General features: G+C 44.3%; 1 protein-coding gene across 1 annotated transcript in view; it reads right to left on the minus strand.

Annotated features, from left to right (window-relative positions):
- atrn (attractin) overlaps window positions 1-14,147 on the minus strand; it is a 44,226-nt gene that overhangs the window by 26,984 nt on the left and 3,095 nt on the right. Inside the window, exons 3-17 of the mRNA XM_061844750.1 lie at window positions 13,627-13,740; window positions 13,409-13,537; window positions 12,070-12,266; window positions 11,063-11,231; window positions 10,896-10,986; window positions 10,199-10,448; window positions 8,801-8,984; window positions 8,546-8,700; window positions 7,928-8,012; window positions 5,744-5,964; window positions 4,283-4,404; window positions 4,056-4,194; window positions 3,653-3,834; window positions 1,176-1,395; window positions 365-550 (exon numbers count right to left, since the gene is read on the minus strand). Coding sequence (XP_061700734.1) covers window positions 365-550; window positions 1,176-1,395; window positions 3,653-3,834; window positions 4,056-4,194; window positions 4,283-4,404; window positions 5,744-5,964; window positions 7,928-8,012; window positions 8,546-8,700; window positions 8,801-8,984; window positions 10,199-10,448; window positions 10,896-10,986; window positions 11,063-11,231; window positions 12,070-12,266; window positions 13,409-13,537; window positions 13,627-13,740 — 2,444 coding nt within the window. The remainder of the gene's footprint in view (window positions 1-364; window positions 551-1,175; window positions 1,396-3,652; window positions 3,835-4,055; window positions 4,195-4,282; window positions 4,405-5,743; window positions 5,965-7,927; window positions 8,013-8,545; window positions 8,701-8,800; window positions 8,985-10,198; window positions 10,449-10,895; window positions 10,987-11,062; window positions 11,232-12,069; window positions 12,267-13,408; window positions 13,538-13,626; window positions 13,741-14,147) is intronic.

Here is a 14,147-nt window from a genome sequence, read left to right on the forward strand (position 1 = left end):
TAACAAGGTGACTAAGGGATGATGATGTTTCAAGACCATCAAATTTCACGATCGGTGTGGAGGTATGACTGCAAAACAGAAGGGCAAAATTCCAAGGCTGTACGAAACAGTTTCAAGACAGTATGCTGAAGTTATGAGACAATGTGCAGCCATTTAAAGACGGTATAACTTCAAGATTGCGTGGAACAAAGTTCAGAGGCACTATACAGAAGTTTTAAAACGGTACAGCAGAGTTTCAGGAAAGTAGGACTTCCAGACGACAAGACAAAAATCATACGAAAGGCAGACAAAGGTTTAAAAAGGCTGAGATAAAGTTTTAAAACTTTTCCAAAATTTTAAGGCAACAGAATGTCAAGTTTCTCACGTGGACACGTGCTCAAGGTGTACCACTCCATGCACTGGCCGAACGGGAAGGAGGCAACGTAGGCGTTGGAGTCCACGCACTGCTTCATGTTGCTGCACCACATGCACTCCGAGCTGACGCTGGTGCACTCGCTGCACGTGGCGCGCATGGCGCACGGAGTCCGGCACTGTTTGGCGCTGTGGTTAGCTGGGGGGGGGGGGGGGTCACAGCAATACGTTAGCTTCGAGAAGTTATTCCGCTGCAGTGTGCCAAATATAAACAAAACGTCTAGCTATAATGTTAACCATGCTAACTTTCACAAAGTGGTCGACTTTGGAACGGTAAATGATGCTGATGCTAATGGAGTCCACAGGAGTAAGCTGACACAGTCAAAGTAAACCGAACAACATTGCCGCTGCGGTTTCCACCAAGCAACCTGGTTCGATGCAGTACGGTGATGAAGTTATGAAAGTATGAGGATGCTGACCCGGCAAACGCACAGGATCAAAAGTGAACCGAACGGTACCGCTTGGTGAGAAGAAAATTTCAAGTCCGGCCGCATAAAAGAAAAATTGGCATTTGAAAAATGCTAACCATGCTAACGACACCAAGTGGTCCGGTTTTGTACACAATGATGAATAATAACAATTGTTTGTGTACATGGGATGACATTAGCTATGACACACTAAGAGAATCAAATCATAATGCCTGGCAGAAACAGACTTTTGCGTTAAATCACCCATTTATCATTTTAGCCATTTTTCTTCCCCAATCCTTATTTTGCAAGAAACTACCCCATTAGCCTAGCATAGCGTGACCGGCGGGCCCCCACCTGGCCGCTCGCACAGGCTTCCGTTGACGGGACTGATGCAGGTCTGCGCCTTCAGCCCACTGGTGGCGGGCTCTGCCAGGTACCCGCAGAATCCGGCGTCGCTGGGCTCGCCGGGCAGCCACTGCAGCGACGTGTTGGTGAACGGCGACATGTCCTCCCAGCACCAGTACGACACGTTGATCTTGCGCAGGCCCACCCACGGAGTGACCATGGCCTTGTACTGCGGCACAACAAATCACAGCAATTTTTCCCAAGATGGACTGCGACGCGCTATGCAGAAAAATTTCAAGGCAATATGAAGTTTTTTTTTTTTTTTTTAAATATGAGAGGACCACGTTTCAAAGACAGCACGAGGATGCTTTAAGACGGTATGCTAATAATTTAATACAGTATGGTTTCGAGATGTCACGACTAAGTTTCAAGACGACATGATTAACTTGCAAGGGGGCGGGATGAAATTTTAAGATGTGTACTGTATTTATCTTTTAATACGGCTCGCCTTCGAGACTATGATGACATTTCAAGACGTTATGAGAATAATGTATTCGGAGGTTTGTAGATGGGATGCCAAACAGCCGCGACTGTAGCAAAATATCATGTGGGCATGCTGAAATTTTAAGATGGAATGACTTCGAGAGGATATGGTGAAATTTTATGACAAGATTTCAATATGACGGTGAAAAAGAGTTCAAAGCAGGCATGATGAGATTTGAAGATGTCTACTTTCAGTTTTGAAGATATGACAAAACAAAATAAGATGCTGGAATTGAAGGATAGTTTTACAAAATTTCAATACAGTATGACCCCCCCCCATACACACACACACACACACACACACACATTTTTATCCACACAGCATGCACCTTTGAAAAGGTTTCAAGACTGGATGCTGATCTCTTTCTATACACACAAAGTTTCAAGGTGCTATGATGACACTTAAACTGTAACTTCAGCACTGTATGCTGAATTTTGAACTTTTAAGATGGGATCCAAAGTTTTAAGACCACATGCAAACAGTTCAAGAAGGTATGAAAGAGTCCCTAGATAGTAAGAAAACGTTCCAAGATGGAAGGTATTGTGAAATCTTAAGGACAAGACAAAATGACAACATTTCAAGACAGTACGATGCAGTTTTAAGAGATTTACTTCAAGACGCTGTGATGACGTTTCAGGATAAATGAATGACAAAACAACAAATTCATATTCTGAAACCTCAAGCCAGTCTGATGAAATATCAAACGCTACGCTGAATTTGACAGTGGCTAGTCAAGTGGCCTCTCCTCCCTGAAGTGCTCCACATTTCGGGACATTCTGGAACATTCCGGGATGCTCAGAGTCCAAAAATACACTTGGACGGTTTGCGCTTACGACGACTATAAACAACAACAAGAAAACGACGCGAGAGGAAACTCGGCCCCACCATCAATTTCACAGGCTGAGCGCGGCGATAAAAGTGCGCTATCGGCAAACCTTCCCGTCGGCGAATCAATTTCCATGGAGCCTTTGCGCTGGTAAACAAAGAAAAGAGCTCCATCTCGCTGGAACGGCGCTCCAATTACACTCTCCGGCACACCCATTCCGTTGCAATTCGGGGATTGATTGATCGTGTCTGGAAAGGGCGCTAAACGCGCCGTCAATAGCCTCGATCCTCCCGCGCAACGCTCTCGATACCTTACCGCCACGCTCGTCACCAGCAGGGTCATGTGACGTCTTGCAAGGAAGACCTTTTGCAGACATTTAAAGATTAGTGTGACTTCAAGCCGTTAGGGGGAAACTTCAAGGATGTTTGAGAAAATTTCAAGACGACGTGGCGAAGCCTTTCAATGGTCTGCGTACGGCGCGGCATCGAGACACGACGGTACGCTGCATTTGCAAGATGAGGTGCAATTTAAGACCGTGTGATGACATTTAAAGAGAGGAGCACGATTTCAAGGCAGTATAGCAACGACTCAAGACCACGTGAAGAACTTTCAGGATCGTGTGACCTCAGATATAAGAAGGCAGGTCGCCAATGAAATGTGAAAATATTGAGCCCAAGTCTCAAGAGAACATCACAAAGTTTCAAGACAGCGATGTGAAGATTCCTGAAGGGATTGCTGACGTCCAAATTCGCTACGACTTCATGACCGCACCGCCAACTTTCAAGACTGACTTCCAAAAGGTGTGACGACCTTTACAGATTGGACGACAAAATATGTAACCTCTATGCTGAAGTTTCAAGATGGTGTGACGTTTCCAGAGAAGATTTGGATGTTTTAAGCTTGAATGACTTCACGACGGACGAAAAGACAAAATTTGGCAAAAGACTACGAAATCTAATCTAAGTCAATGAGATCATGCTTTCAGAATCGGTTGCAAACCGATACGACTTCAACATGGTACGCTGAAGCGTACCTTGTAGCCCTTTTCAAGTTTCCAAGGGTGGAATAAGAACGTTTCGAGACCGTGAAAAGAGGTTTTCAGATGGGACGGCTTACCACCACGCTCATGATCTGCAGCTCCTTGAGGACAAAGTCGACCTTCTTCTGCGTGGTGAGGGAGGCCAGGACGGCGCTGTGGCTTCGGCACGCCAGCTTGGCGTTGTCGTAAGAGTCCTTGGCCGTCAGGAACTTCAGGCACGAGTTGCCCACCAGGTGCCAGCTCTCGCCACACACGTTATCTGCAATTTATCCAAAAGAAATTCTTAGGCGGTTCGGTACAGTTTAGAGTGGTCAATCCTAACTTGGTGTGTTTTGGGGCAAGATGCCGCGAGCTGTGCAAATGGATTTTTAATAGTGTTTTTTGTTTCGTCAAAATTCCTAAAGACAAGTCTCACAAGCGATCGTTAGCATCATTCTGTGCTAGGTGAGAGCCACGGTTCACTAGCGTCGGGGTGGTTACCGGGCAGCGAGATGCACTCCTGGTTGCGCGTTTCCCACTGGCAGTTCTGGTCCGCGGCGCAGCTCTTGCAGCTGGTCTTCTTGTTGCACACGTAGGACGGGTTGTCTTTAGGACAGCCGTCAAAGTCCGCCACGGGTCCCTGGAAAAAAGCCCCGCAAAGCAAAGCTACTACAACTCCATCACGTACTGGCGGCGGTACTGACGGTGTCGTGCGCCGCGCTTGCTACCGAGGCGGCGGTGCAGTTGCTTCCCAGGGAGACGCACTGCACGGAGCACCACTGGCAGCCGTTGGTGTTGGCCGTGCAGCTGTAACAGTCCGTGTACTGGTCGCAGCGCTCGTTGTCGGCGTCTGGGAGGTGAGCAGATAAAGGCTTCAGGTTCGGGACTGCCGGTGCTGCACAATAAACTGAATTGGAATTGCCATCGCAATTTTGGCTGCCGCAATCAAATGAGCTTGATCGTCCGGCGTTTATTGACATTTAAAAAGTGACAAGTCCTTCATTTGCAGCAGTGCCCGCAACAGAGTCAGCCAACGTATGGTTGGTTAATGAAGGGCGCACATTGAGCTCATGACCAACTTCAAAAGAAAAGACCAGAATGGCATCGATGGCCGCTGTGCTCATGTATGAAGCTTTTATTTTGAAGTTGACCCTCTCAAGACACTGGCAGGGAGGTGACACGTAAGACGCGATTAAAAATCGTAGCCGCGGCTGCCTTGACGCAGACTTTTCGGGAGTAAAAGGAAAAGGAAGTCACACTTGTTCTTTGCAGTTTGTGACTGTGAACGACGGCGACGATTCGCGCTTTTAACGCTTCAAACGAAAAGCTGGTGCATGCAGCCTAATATTATTCTACTTTAGGCATACACCGCATTTACTTCTACAGTATTACGTTGAAATCTGTGATTGTACTTTAAAAAAAAAAAAAAATTAGTTAGCCCATACAAAAGTACAACTTTCTTTTTTAAATTATATGTCATTTGTTCTTATTGAAATTTTGTAGTGAAAACTGTTGATAGATTGTTGAAATTTAGTCCAATAAAATAAATATTTTTCCCTAGCAATAGGAATATTTGTTATTCATAACTGGGAAAATGATATTGATCAAAATAGTCATTATTATTTTGGCCACAAGTGTGCAGGCCTACAGTATTCTCCAAGAGTCACCTGGCATGCTCAAGCTTCAGCTGGTACATTGGAGTATGTCAAAATTTCAAGATGGCTTTCAGGATAGATTCAAGACAGCTTTAACGTTCATATGACAAAGTCTCAAAAGATGCGGCGCCAAATTTAGACGCCATGCGGGAAAAGTTTCAAAGCGCTGAGCAAGTTTTGATGGAGTATAATTTAGCTTCACCGTCAAAAGCACAAATTGCCAGGACGATGCAAAGTTTTAAAATAGTAAGATGAAGTTTCAAGAAAATGTTTCAGACGGGATGTCAAAATTTCACGGCTGCCAACGCGACAGTTTGACAACAAGCTTTCAAGATGGCACCCTGAACTTTTGAGACACTCCACCCAAGTCGGTATGCCAAAGAGGAAAATGTAAACCGACGCAAGATGCCGAGCCCGTTCGCCCTTTTGCCAATTTACAAGACATCGATAGAAAAACAGTCCCCCCCCCCCCCCCCCCCCCAAAAAAAAAAAAAAAAAAAAAGGAGCGAAGACAGGCTTGGCGGCGCCACCTACAAGATCTGCTGCTGCAGGAAGCGGGCATCTGCTGCTGCTCCGTGGTGGGGTTTCCCTCCCAGGGCAGGCACGACCCCCGGGTGGCGTTCCACACGCAGTGGAGGCCCGGAGAGGCCTGCGAGCAGGAGGCGGCCGTGGAGAAGGCGGCGCAGCGGGGGCTGCTGTACCACAAAACGTCGCTCAGAAGAAGACTGTTGAAGCCCCCAAACACGTACATCACCCTGCGACCGCCAAAGCCACAAACAATCAGAGCAGTAAATGCACGGCAAATTTTTAACTGTCAAATTGAAAACATTCGAATCAGTACTATTTTAAAAGTAAACTACTCTTTTTTTTTTTTTTTTTTTAATACGCATTTACTCATTTTGATTTGTATTCATTGATCATTTAACAATTGGTTAACTGATTTACCGAAAAGAACAAAAGGACCAAATGTATATGCATAATCAATGTAGCATTTATTCTATTAGAAAAATAGTAAATTAACTATCTGCAATTATAAACAATGTTGCATGAAAATGGATGCATATATAAATTTAATGCTAAATGCTAAGTAACGCCAAGTTTTTATCCATCAACATTTGTAAATTACTCAGTAAAACAAAAAAAAAATGCTGAATGTGCTGTAAATGTAAAAGTTTTGTTCATAAATTCCGTAAAGATCTTAGCAGTTTACTAAAAATGTTCACATCTTATTTATATTTAAACTCAATCTTTAAAAAAATGTTGAATGGATATGCAAAACATTTACTGATATATTTATTTCCAATAAACCAACTGAATGATTTTATGGGAAATGACAACTACGATGTAAAGAAAAAAAAAAAAAAACAATGAAATAGTTTGTCATATTTGTTCTCTATAATTACATTGCAACCAATTATGTAAATTAAAAAAAATACACTTTTCATTTTAGGACTATAATTTTATTTTTGATTAGTCAAGCCAATATTTAATCAGGCAAATGTTTTCATTTTCAATCTACGTGTGTGACTAAGATCTGAATTGGAATTCTGTCGCTCGCCTTTGCTAGATTGCACTTGTGCTGCAGACGTATCGCACGCCATCTGGCTTCTCACCGGAAAGTTTTGGATCCGGCAGGCAGCTGTGAGAACGCAAAGTGATGAGACTAAAACGACCTTGGGGTCGTCACCAGCGGACGACTGCTAATTAGCCCAGAGCTAATCTCGGGAAAACGTGCAGCCGCGAGTCCTTAAAAAGTCTCACACAAGACAAATTGAGATCATTAAAATGTCACATGACTCACATTACAAGTGATTGAGTTAAAAAAAAAACCAAAAAAACAGAACTCTCAAGTTTTAGGATGTCAACGTTTAAAGACAGCAAGATGTCTCAGAGCAGCTTGTCGAGCTTTCAAGATAGCATGACGGTGTTTCAATTTTCATTCATTCATTTCGTGTTTGCTAACAATATGAATATTTCAAGATTGTATGAGGACATTTGAAGCATGCGGACGTTTCAAGGAAGTCATGTCGAGGTTTTGAGACTGCCAGCCCAATTTCAAGATCTTATGCCGTTTAGAGACGGTGTGACGTCAAAATTTGTAAACGGGATGACGGTTGACGTTTAAGACGGCAAAATGACGTTTAAAGACTAAATTGAAGTTGGCTTAGGTGAGGTTAGATTGAAGTTTCAAGACGAGATGAGGAAAGACTACATAAGTGGCATGATGATGTTTCTAGACTGAATGACCAAGTTACAAATCCATAATAAAGAACTGTAAGCCAAATTTACAAGACTTATTGCAAAGCTTCAAGGCAATATGACAGTTTCCAGATGGTATGTTAAAATTTCAAGACAGGAAGATGACGTTTCAAGACTCAAGTCACATTTCAAGTTGCTATGAGGAAGTCTAAAGTAGAGATGACAAAATTTGGAAATGGCATGAAGATTATTCAGGACTGTATGACCAATCCACATTTTCAAGTCATGCTAGAATTTCAAGACAGATCGATGACATGACATGACGAGTTAACGCAGAAAGCGGTGACGTCCCGCTGGCCCAGCATCAAGTCGTCTCCAGTAAAATATTAAAGTAGGAACATCAACGCGTTTTCGTCAAGTGTTCATACATCACAAAATGGCGCACATACATTATTAAAAATGGGAAAAATCACATTAGAGAGATGTATTGATATAATATTCTATGAATTACATATGTACCCGTCACTGGCGACCGCCGAGTGGCCAAAGCGGTTTGGGTCGTGAAAGACTTCCGGGCGTGGAAGTGGCGTCCACTCGTCACATGCTGGAAAAAAAGAAACATGATTACAATTATGTTTGTTTTTTTTTTTTCCCACTGGCATCTTAGTTGTGTGAATTTCTGAAGGCTGCTGCTAATTTACAGCAGAGCAGCGTTGCATTAGCTACCGAACAAAGGTAAACATTGCCACCTGGTGTGAAAAGACGGCATTGCAGACGGTGTGGGTTCAATGACGTCATTGGTGCAATGTCAAGGAAGGCCTTAAAAATGAATGCAGCACGCTGATCGGATGCGGCTTATCAAAGAGAGGCCATTAGCGTAGTGAGCAAATAACTGATGCAGTTTTAAAAACTGCCTGTGAACCATTGTGTACCATATTTTCGAGATTGTTGTTCAAAAATTAAGAAAATAAAATCACAGAAGGAGCCTTGAAACTCCAATGTGACACAAAAAAAACTGTTCTGGCAGAAAAGGGACAGAGATCGTCCATTCTGTTGGACCTGACAGCCAAGCAGAATTAAAAATTGGGTGCGTCCCGAGGCGGTGCTGTGTGTGTGTGTGTGTGTGTGTGTACCAACCCAGACTGTAGGCCATAAAGTCAGAAGAGAAGCACTTTGCGCCGTGACTCATGGACGTGTCGTTGTGCGTGTTTCCACCAAACACCAGCATGGTACCGCTCACAATCACGGCCGTGTGGAGATAGCGGAAGAATCCGCTGTCCTTCAGGATGGTCCTGGCACATAAAGAACAAAAAAAAAAAAAAAAAACAACAATCTCTGAAATACGGCAAGTGCCCCCGATTTCGCCAACCAGCGTCGACGCCGTCCACTCACCACTTCCTGGTGTCCACGTCCAGCCGGTAGAGGTCCCCGGCCAGGCCGCACTTGCTGGCGCTGAAGGCCTTGTAGCCTCCGTGCGTGTAGATGGCTCTGGTGGCGGCGTCAAACACGCTGCTGTGCCCGTAGCCCCCCTGGATCAGAGCCCCGTCCGTGGGCACCACGCTCCACTGGTTACGATCTGCGCGGGAAAGAAAGAAGCAATTAAGAACCGTGTCAAAATGTGATAAGAGGGTATGATCATCTTTCACGTTGCTATGACAACGTTTCAGGTTGTATCGTGATCTTTCAATGTCGTCTGACTAAGTTTCAAGTTGGGGTCCTGAAACTGCAAGATGATACGTTGAAATATAAAGTATCAAAGCGGTACTCAGACGTCTCAATTTAGCATTTCAAAGTTTCAAGACAGCATGTTGACGTTTTCAGACTACAAACAAAAAAACAAGACTGGATGCCAAAGTTTCAGAATGGTATTTTGAAGTTTCAAGATTGGAAGCCAACATTTCAGACGGACTTTACACAGAGCCTGACCGGTATCGGCCCATGATTCGCATTTGACGCGTCATAATTTTCCGAAGCGATCAATGACATCATCGATTGGCTCCGCAAAAGACATTTACCCATCTTCGTTGTGCATGGATCGAAAAGCAGTTTTTTTTAGCCTTGTCATGTGCCACAGTACTGTAAGTATTTGACGACGACATGCTATTCGCGGTCTGTGTACAACTGAAGGACATCGTGGGGGACGTCAGCGAAATTTTTCAATGTAACAAATTTGCTCGGGAACCAATTTTTGGGGGGCAAACGGACAAATTTTGGACTACACCCCTCCATATAGCTGGGAGAGTGTCAACGTTGACAGTAAGCATGTCATTAACAATATTTATTAGAGTGATTTAAAAGTCAGTGATTTACAGTAAGTTTGCTCCCATTATTTCTGTCACACTGTAATCTTGATATGACCCAAACTCATGTCAGGGGCCAACCCTTCAATGCCCCCTAGAGGTTATTGGTATTTTAACGTTTGTCTAAAATGTGAGAGAATGACTTTTAAGCACGGCCGTGACACTAGTGAGGATAAGCGGTACAGAAAATGGATGGATGGATGAAGACAGTACTCTGTGCAAACCACAAAAGTATATACAAAATAAACAAGTCATACAGTAAAGTATAGACAAAAAACAAAAGTGACGTAAATGAACACAACGCCATCTTGTGATCGGATCTCGGCAATCACTTTTTCTTTCTTTTTTTTTTTTTTTTTTTGAAACTTGCTGATCGGCGACCGGCCCAAAACGTCTCTGATCATGTAATTTCAAAACAATGTAATGAAATTGCACGACTGTAAACTGAAGTTTGAAGACCGCGTGCCAAAGTTGGACTTGTCTGACTTACGTATGTTGTATTCTTGCACCAAGCTCATGTAGCCGTAGAGAGGACAGTGGCCGAAGAGCACCAGCATGACGGGGGCGTCTCCCTCCCGCAGAGGGGGCACCACGTGGGCAGAGTGTCCCACCACGGCGTAATGGTCCTTAGTGCGCGGGCTCAGCAGAACCCAGGTCTGGTTCTGAACGTGGAAGACCCACAGCTGGCTTGACACGTTCCCCGTTGAGTCCATCTTCCCGCCGTACATGTAGACTTTGCCCTAAGGGGAAGGGAAACGTTTCCCACTTCTTGAGCCACAAAGCGCTTTTAGGCGACCTCCCAACGTAGTCTCGAAAGACAACAAATCAAAATGTCCCGTACCTTTTAAGCCACACCCCCTCACCATCACTCCAAAATTGAAGGAAAACTTAAAGCAAGGCGCCACACACATTCCAAACAAGCAAAGTCCAAAAACTCCACCATTTTTTAAGCCGTTTGCTATTTTCAACATGCTGACACAATTAGTTGCCTTCTCCCACGCAAATTTTCCGTCATTACAACTGAGGTTAGAATCTTATTGACATTTTGAGGGCTTGAGTGAAGGCGAACAAACGCGTCCCCAATAACAAGGCGACATTTTCATTCGCCGCCGCCTCAAAGCGCCCTCAACAATCTTCAGCGCGTCAACTATCGAAAGTTCTTCCTATCTAGAGTAACTCGGACCGACCTCGTAGAGAGCCGCCGAGTGGCCGTATCGAGGTGGGACGGTGTTGACGGACGGGTCCAGCGTCAGCCACGACTTGCTGCTTAAATTAAACCTACAACAACAACAACAACATGATTATTATTATTATTATTAAGATTACTACTACATTGACGATGAATGTGACTCACGCTTTGACCATGTGATAGTCCGAGGCGTTGAAGACGTATCCTCCGATGACCCACATGACGCCCTGGTCCACCACCGCCTTGTGCGAGGCCCTGGCCAAGCCCGGCTCGGAGAAGGCCCCGCGGCCCCAGAAGCCCGAGTCGGCCGGGACGGACACGGAGCAGTCGGGACCTCAATGGGGGGGGGGGGAAGGAATTTTTGTCTGGTTGTTGTTGACACGTGTCCCAAACAAAAGTCTGACTTGGATATTATCTGACTGGTATGAGCGGAAGTGTTGGTTCTATTGCTTTGTTGTGGTATTACTATTCATTTTTCTACTTCCTAGTTTGATTCAATTGCTGTGTAGCACACTTGGGCCACTTTTCGGTAAAGAACTTTGATTTGCATCATCCATGAGTAGAGCGAGTGGCCCGCTGGGTGACTGGTAAGCAGATCTGCCTCACAGTTCTCAGGTTGCAAGTTCAAAGCTGGCCTAGCATGTATGGAGTTTGCATGTTCTCCCCTGTGCCCATGTGGCTTTTCCCTGGGTACTCCACTTTTCTCCAACATAACCCCCCCCCCCCCCCCCCAAAAAAAAAAAAAAAAACACTAGGTTAAGTAGAGATTCAAAATTATGCGTCGGTGTGAATGCTTCAATGTTTGTTTTGTGCCCTGTGATTGGCTGGCGACCAGTTCTGGGTGTAACCCGACTCCAGCCTGCAATTAGCTGGTATAGCCTCCAGCGTAGCCGCGACCCGCATGAGGATAAGCGATGTCGAAAATGGATGGATGACAAGTGTGAGAACGAGTGATAGTTGTCCTGTATTAAGCCATTTTAAATGTGGTCGCAGCTTTTATTTTGGTAAGTTTTTTTTTTTTTTTTTTTTTTTGCTCCACTTCCACTGGTTGAAACGGGACTTTAATTTGGATTTGGATATTGCCCGTTTTATGTTCCATAATTTTGCTACATTTGGTTCCATTGACTTTGGTATTTAGCATTTTGACTGTCTGATCGGAGCGGCCGCCTCACCTTGCCACCCGAGCGAGCAGTCGCACGTCTTGTCCCGGCAGCGCCCCCGCTCGGGGAACCCGCAGTCACCCGGGCAGTAGGGCACGTCGCAGGCGTCGCCCTTCCAGCCGTCTCGACAGTGGCATCGCGGCGCCCCCGTGCCGTCGGCCGGGCGGCACTCGCCTCGACCGGAGCAGTTGTTGGGACACGTGTTCACCCTGGGGAGGGAGGACACAACCTCACGTTGCTGAAAAGCAAACTCTGAATAAAACATCAGAGGGCCCGGCGCTGAATTATTGACGCTCGCATCTGCTCTTGTGGAATCCGAAGGTTTGCTCGTTTGCAAGCGGAACAGCCAGCGAAATCCCCCCCCCCAAAAAAAAAAAAAAAAAAAAAAAAAAAAAAAACGCCTGCATGAGAAACGATGGCGCAAAATAAAAGTCAACTTTTGACCTCTGGCAAGAAAAGAAAGCTGGCTCATTTAGGTTGATGATTGACAGCGTGATACAAACGCAACCTTTACAAAAACTTCAAGCCCCCCCCCCCCCATTTTTCAAACATAACTTCAATATTCAAATGTAAATGAACAATGTGAAAAAAAGCACGTTTACATTTTTTTATTTCAAGCCTCAATGTAAAATAGAAATATTATTCCAAGATATTCTGCATAAACAGTCCTTTCCTTCCCTTTTGGTTGTTTTATCATTTAGTATCACTTTGTGTCTTGTCTACAAGCTTATCTTTTTTTTTTTCCCCACCAGACTCGAGTTTTGAATGAACTTGTGAAGCACTTTGTGACTGCGCCTTTTAAAAAGTGCTGTATAATTAATGCCTTATTTACTTACATATTTGGTTTATTATAACTAAACATGCATGATATTATCCATCACTTTCAGTAATATAACACGTACAGTATTGCCCTTTTGAGATTAATTGTACAAATGGTACTGTTGCATAATTAGCCATTGAGTTAGTTTATACTGTTTATTCTTGTCTGGATTAGTTTTAAACTCATTTTAATTCCTCCTCAATGATACTTTTTATTTTGTTTGTATCTAGCTAATCATACTCAAAATCATTAAATTGCTTGATCACATTAACAGAAGAAGCAATTAAGCAAAGTCACCAATTTTATGAACAGAAAAATACACATTTGCGCGCATAAAGCTTGATGCTTTTCAAACACTAAAATATTAAATTGCCAAATGTTTCAAGATTTTGCTCGTAACATCCAACCTCCCACCCCCAAACATCCACAAATACTGTATTTCTACATTCATCGCAATTTGATCGAATTATAGGAAAAAGGACAGAAAAGGACACAAAATGGCTTCCGGCACGGAGTCCTTAAAGTTCTCACCTGTAGGAGATGTTGAATCCAGTCAGGTTGTAGGCGGCGTCGCTGAAGAAATGCAGCAAGGCGAAGCCCGACTGTGACGCCACCTCGGGGACAGTCTCGTTACTGGAACTCTCGGGAATGATCAGGCCGCTAAAACAAAAACAAGCAAGCAAACAAACAAATATTTGATTTGTGGAAAAAAACTTTGGCACGTCACCGTCGGACGGCGGCGGGAGTACCTGAAGGCGGCTAGCAAGGGGGCATAAATGGAGTCCCCGTCGTAGACGTAAAGGTGGTCCCAGCTGCACTCCGTGGCAAAATGTTCGAAGCGTAAGCGAAGGATGGAATTAGGACTGGGGGGGGGGCAAAAAAAAGAATAGTAAGAAAAAGGCAGCGCAAATGTAATGTTAGCTTCCTATCACCCTGGACAAATAGCTTAGCTTAGCATGAGCCCGCGGGCAGCGTACGTTCGCTTAGTTTCCTTTCAGACGATGTCGGTTTCATGTTAGCTTAGCTCATCCCTGGCCAGATGTAAGCTCACTGTTAGCTTCCTCGCTATTTAATAGCTAGCTTGGGATTTTCTGTACAGAAATTGTCCCAAGACCATCGTCATTTGCTACTCTCATGTCTCTTCTTCGACGTTGCTTTTTCTTTGTTTTTGTTTAATCACACAAGATTTCGGTATTGGCAGACTAGATTCAAGATTATGAAACTGAATGTTTATTATACCTGTGGGGTTCTTCGTTGAAATATAGTAGAA

The sequence above is a fragment of the Syngnathoides biaculeatus genome, chromosome 15 (assembly GCF_019802595.1).
Source record: "Syngnathoides biaculeatus isolate LvHL_M chromosome 15, ASM1980259v1, whole genome shotgun sequence".
Taxonomy (NCBI): Eukaryota; Metazoa; Chordata; class Actinopteri; order Syngnathiformes; family Syngnathidae; genus Syngnathoides; species Syngnathoides biaculeatus.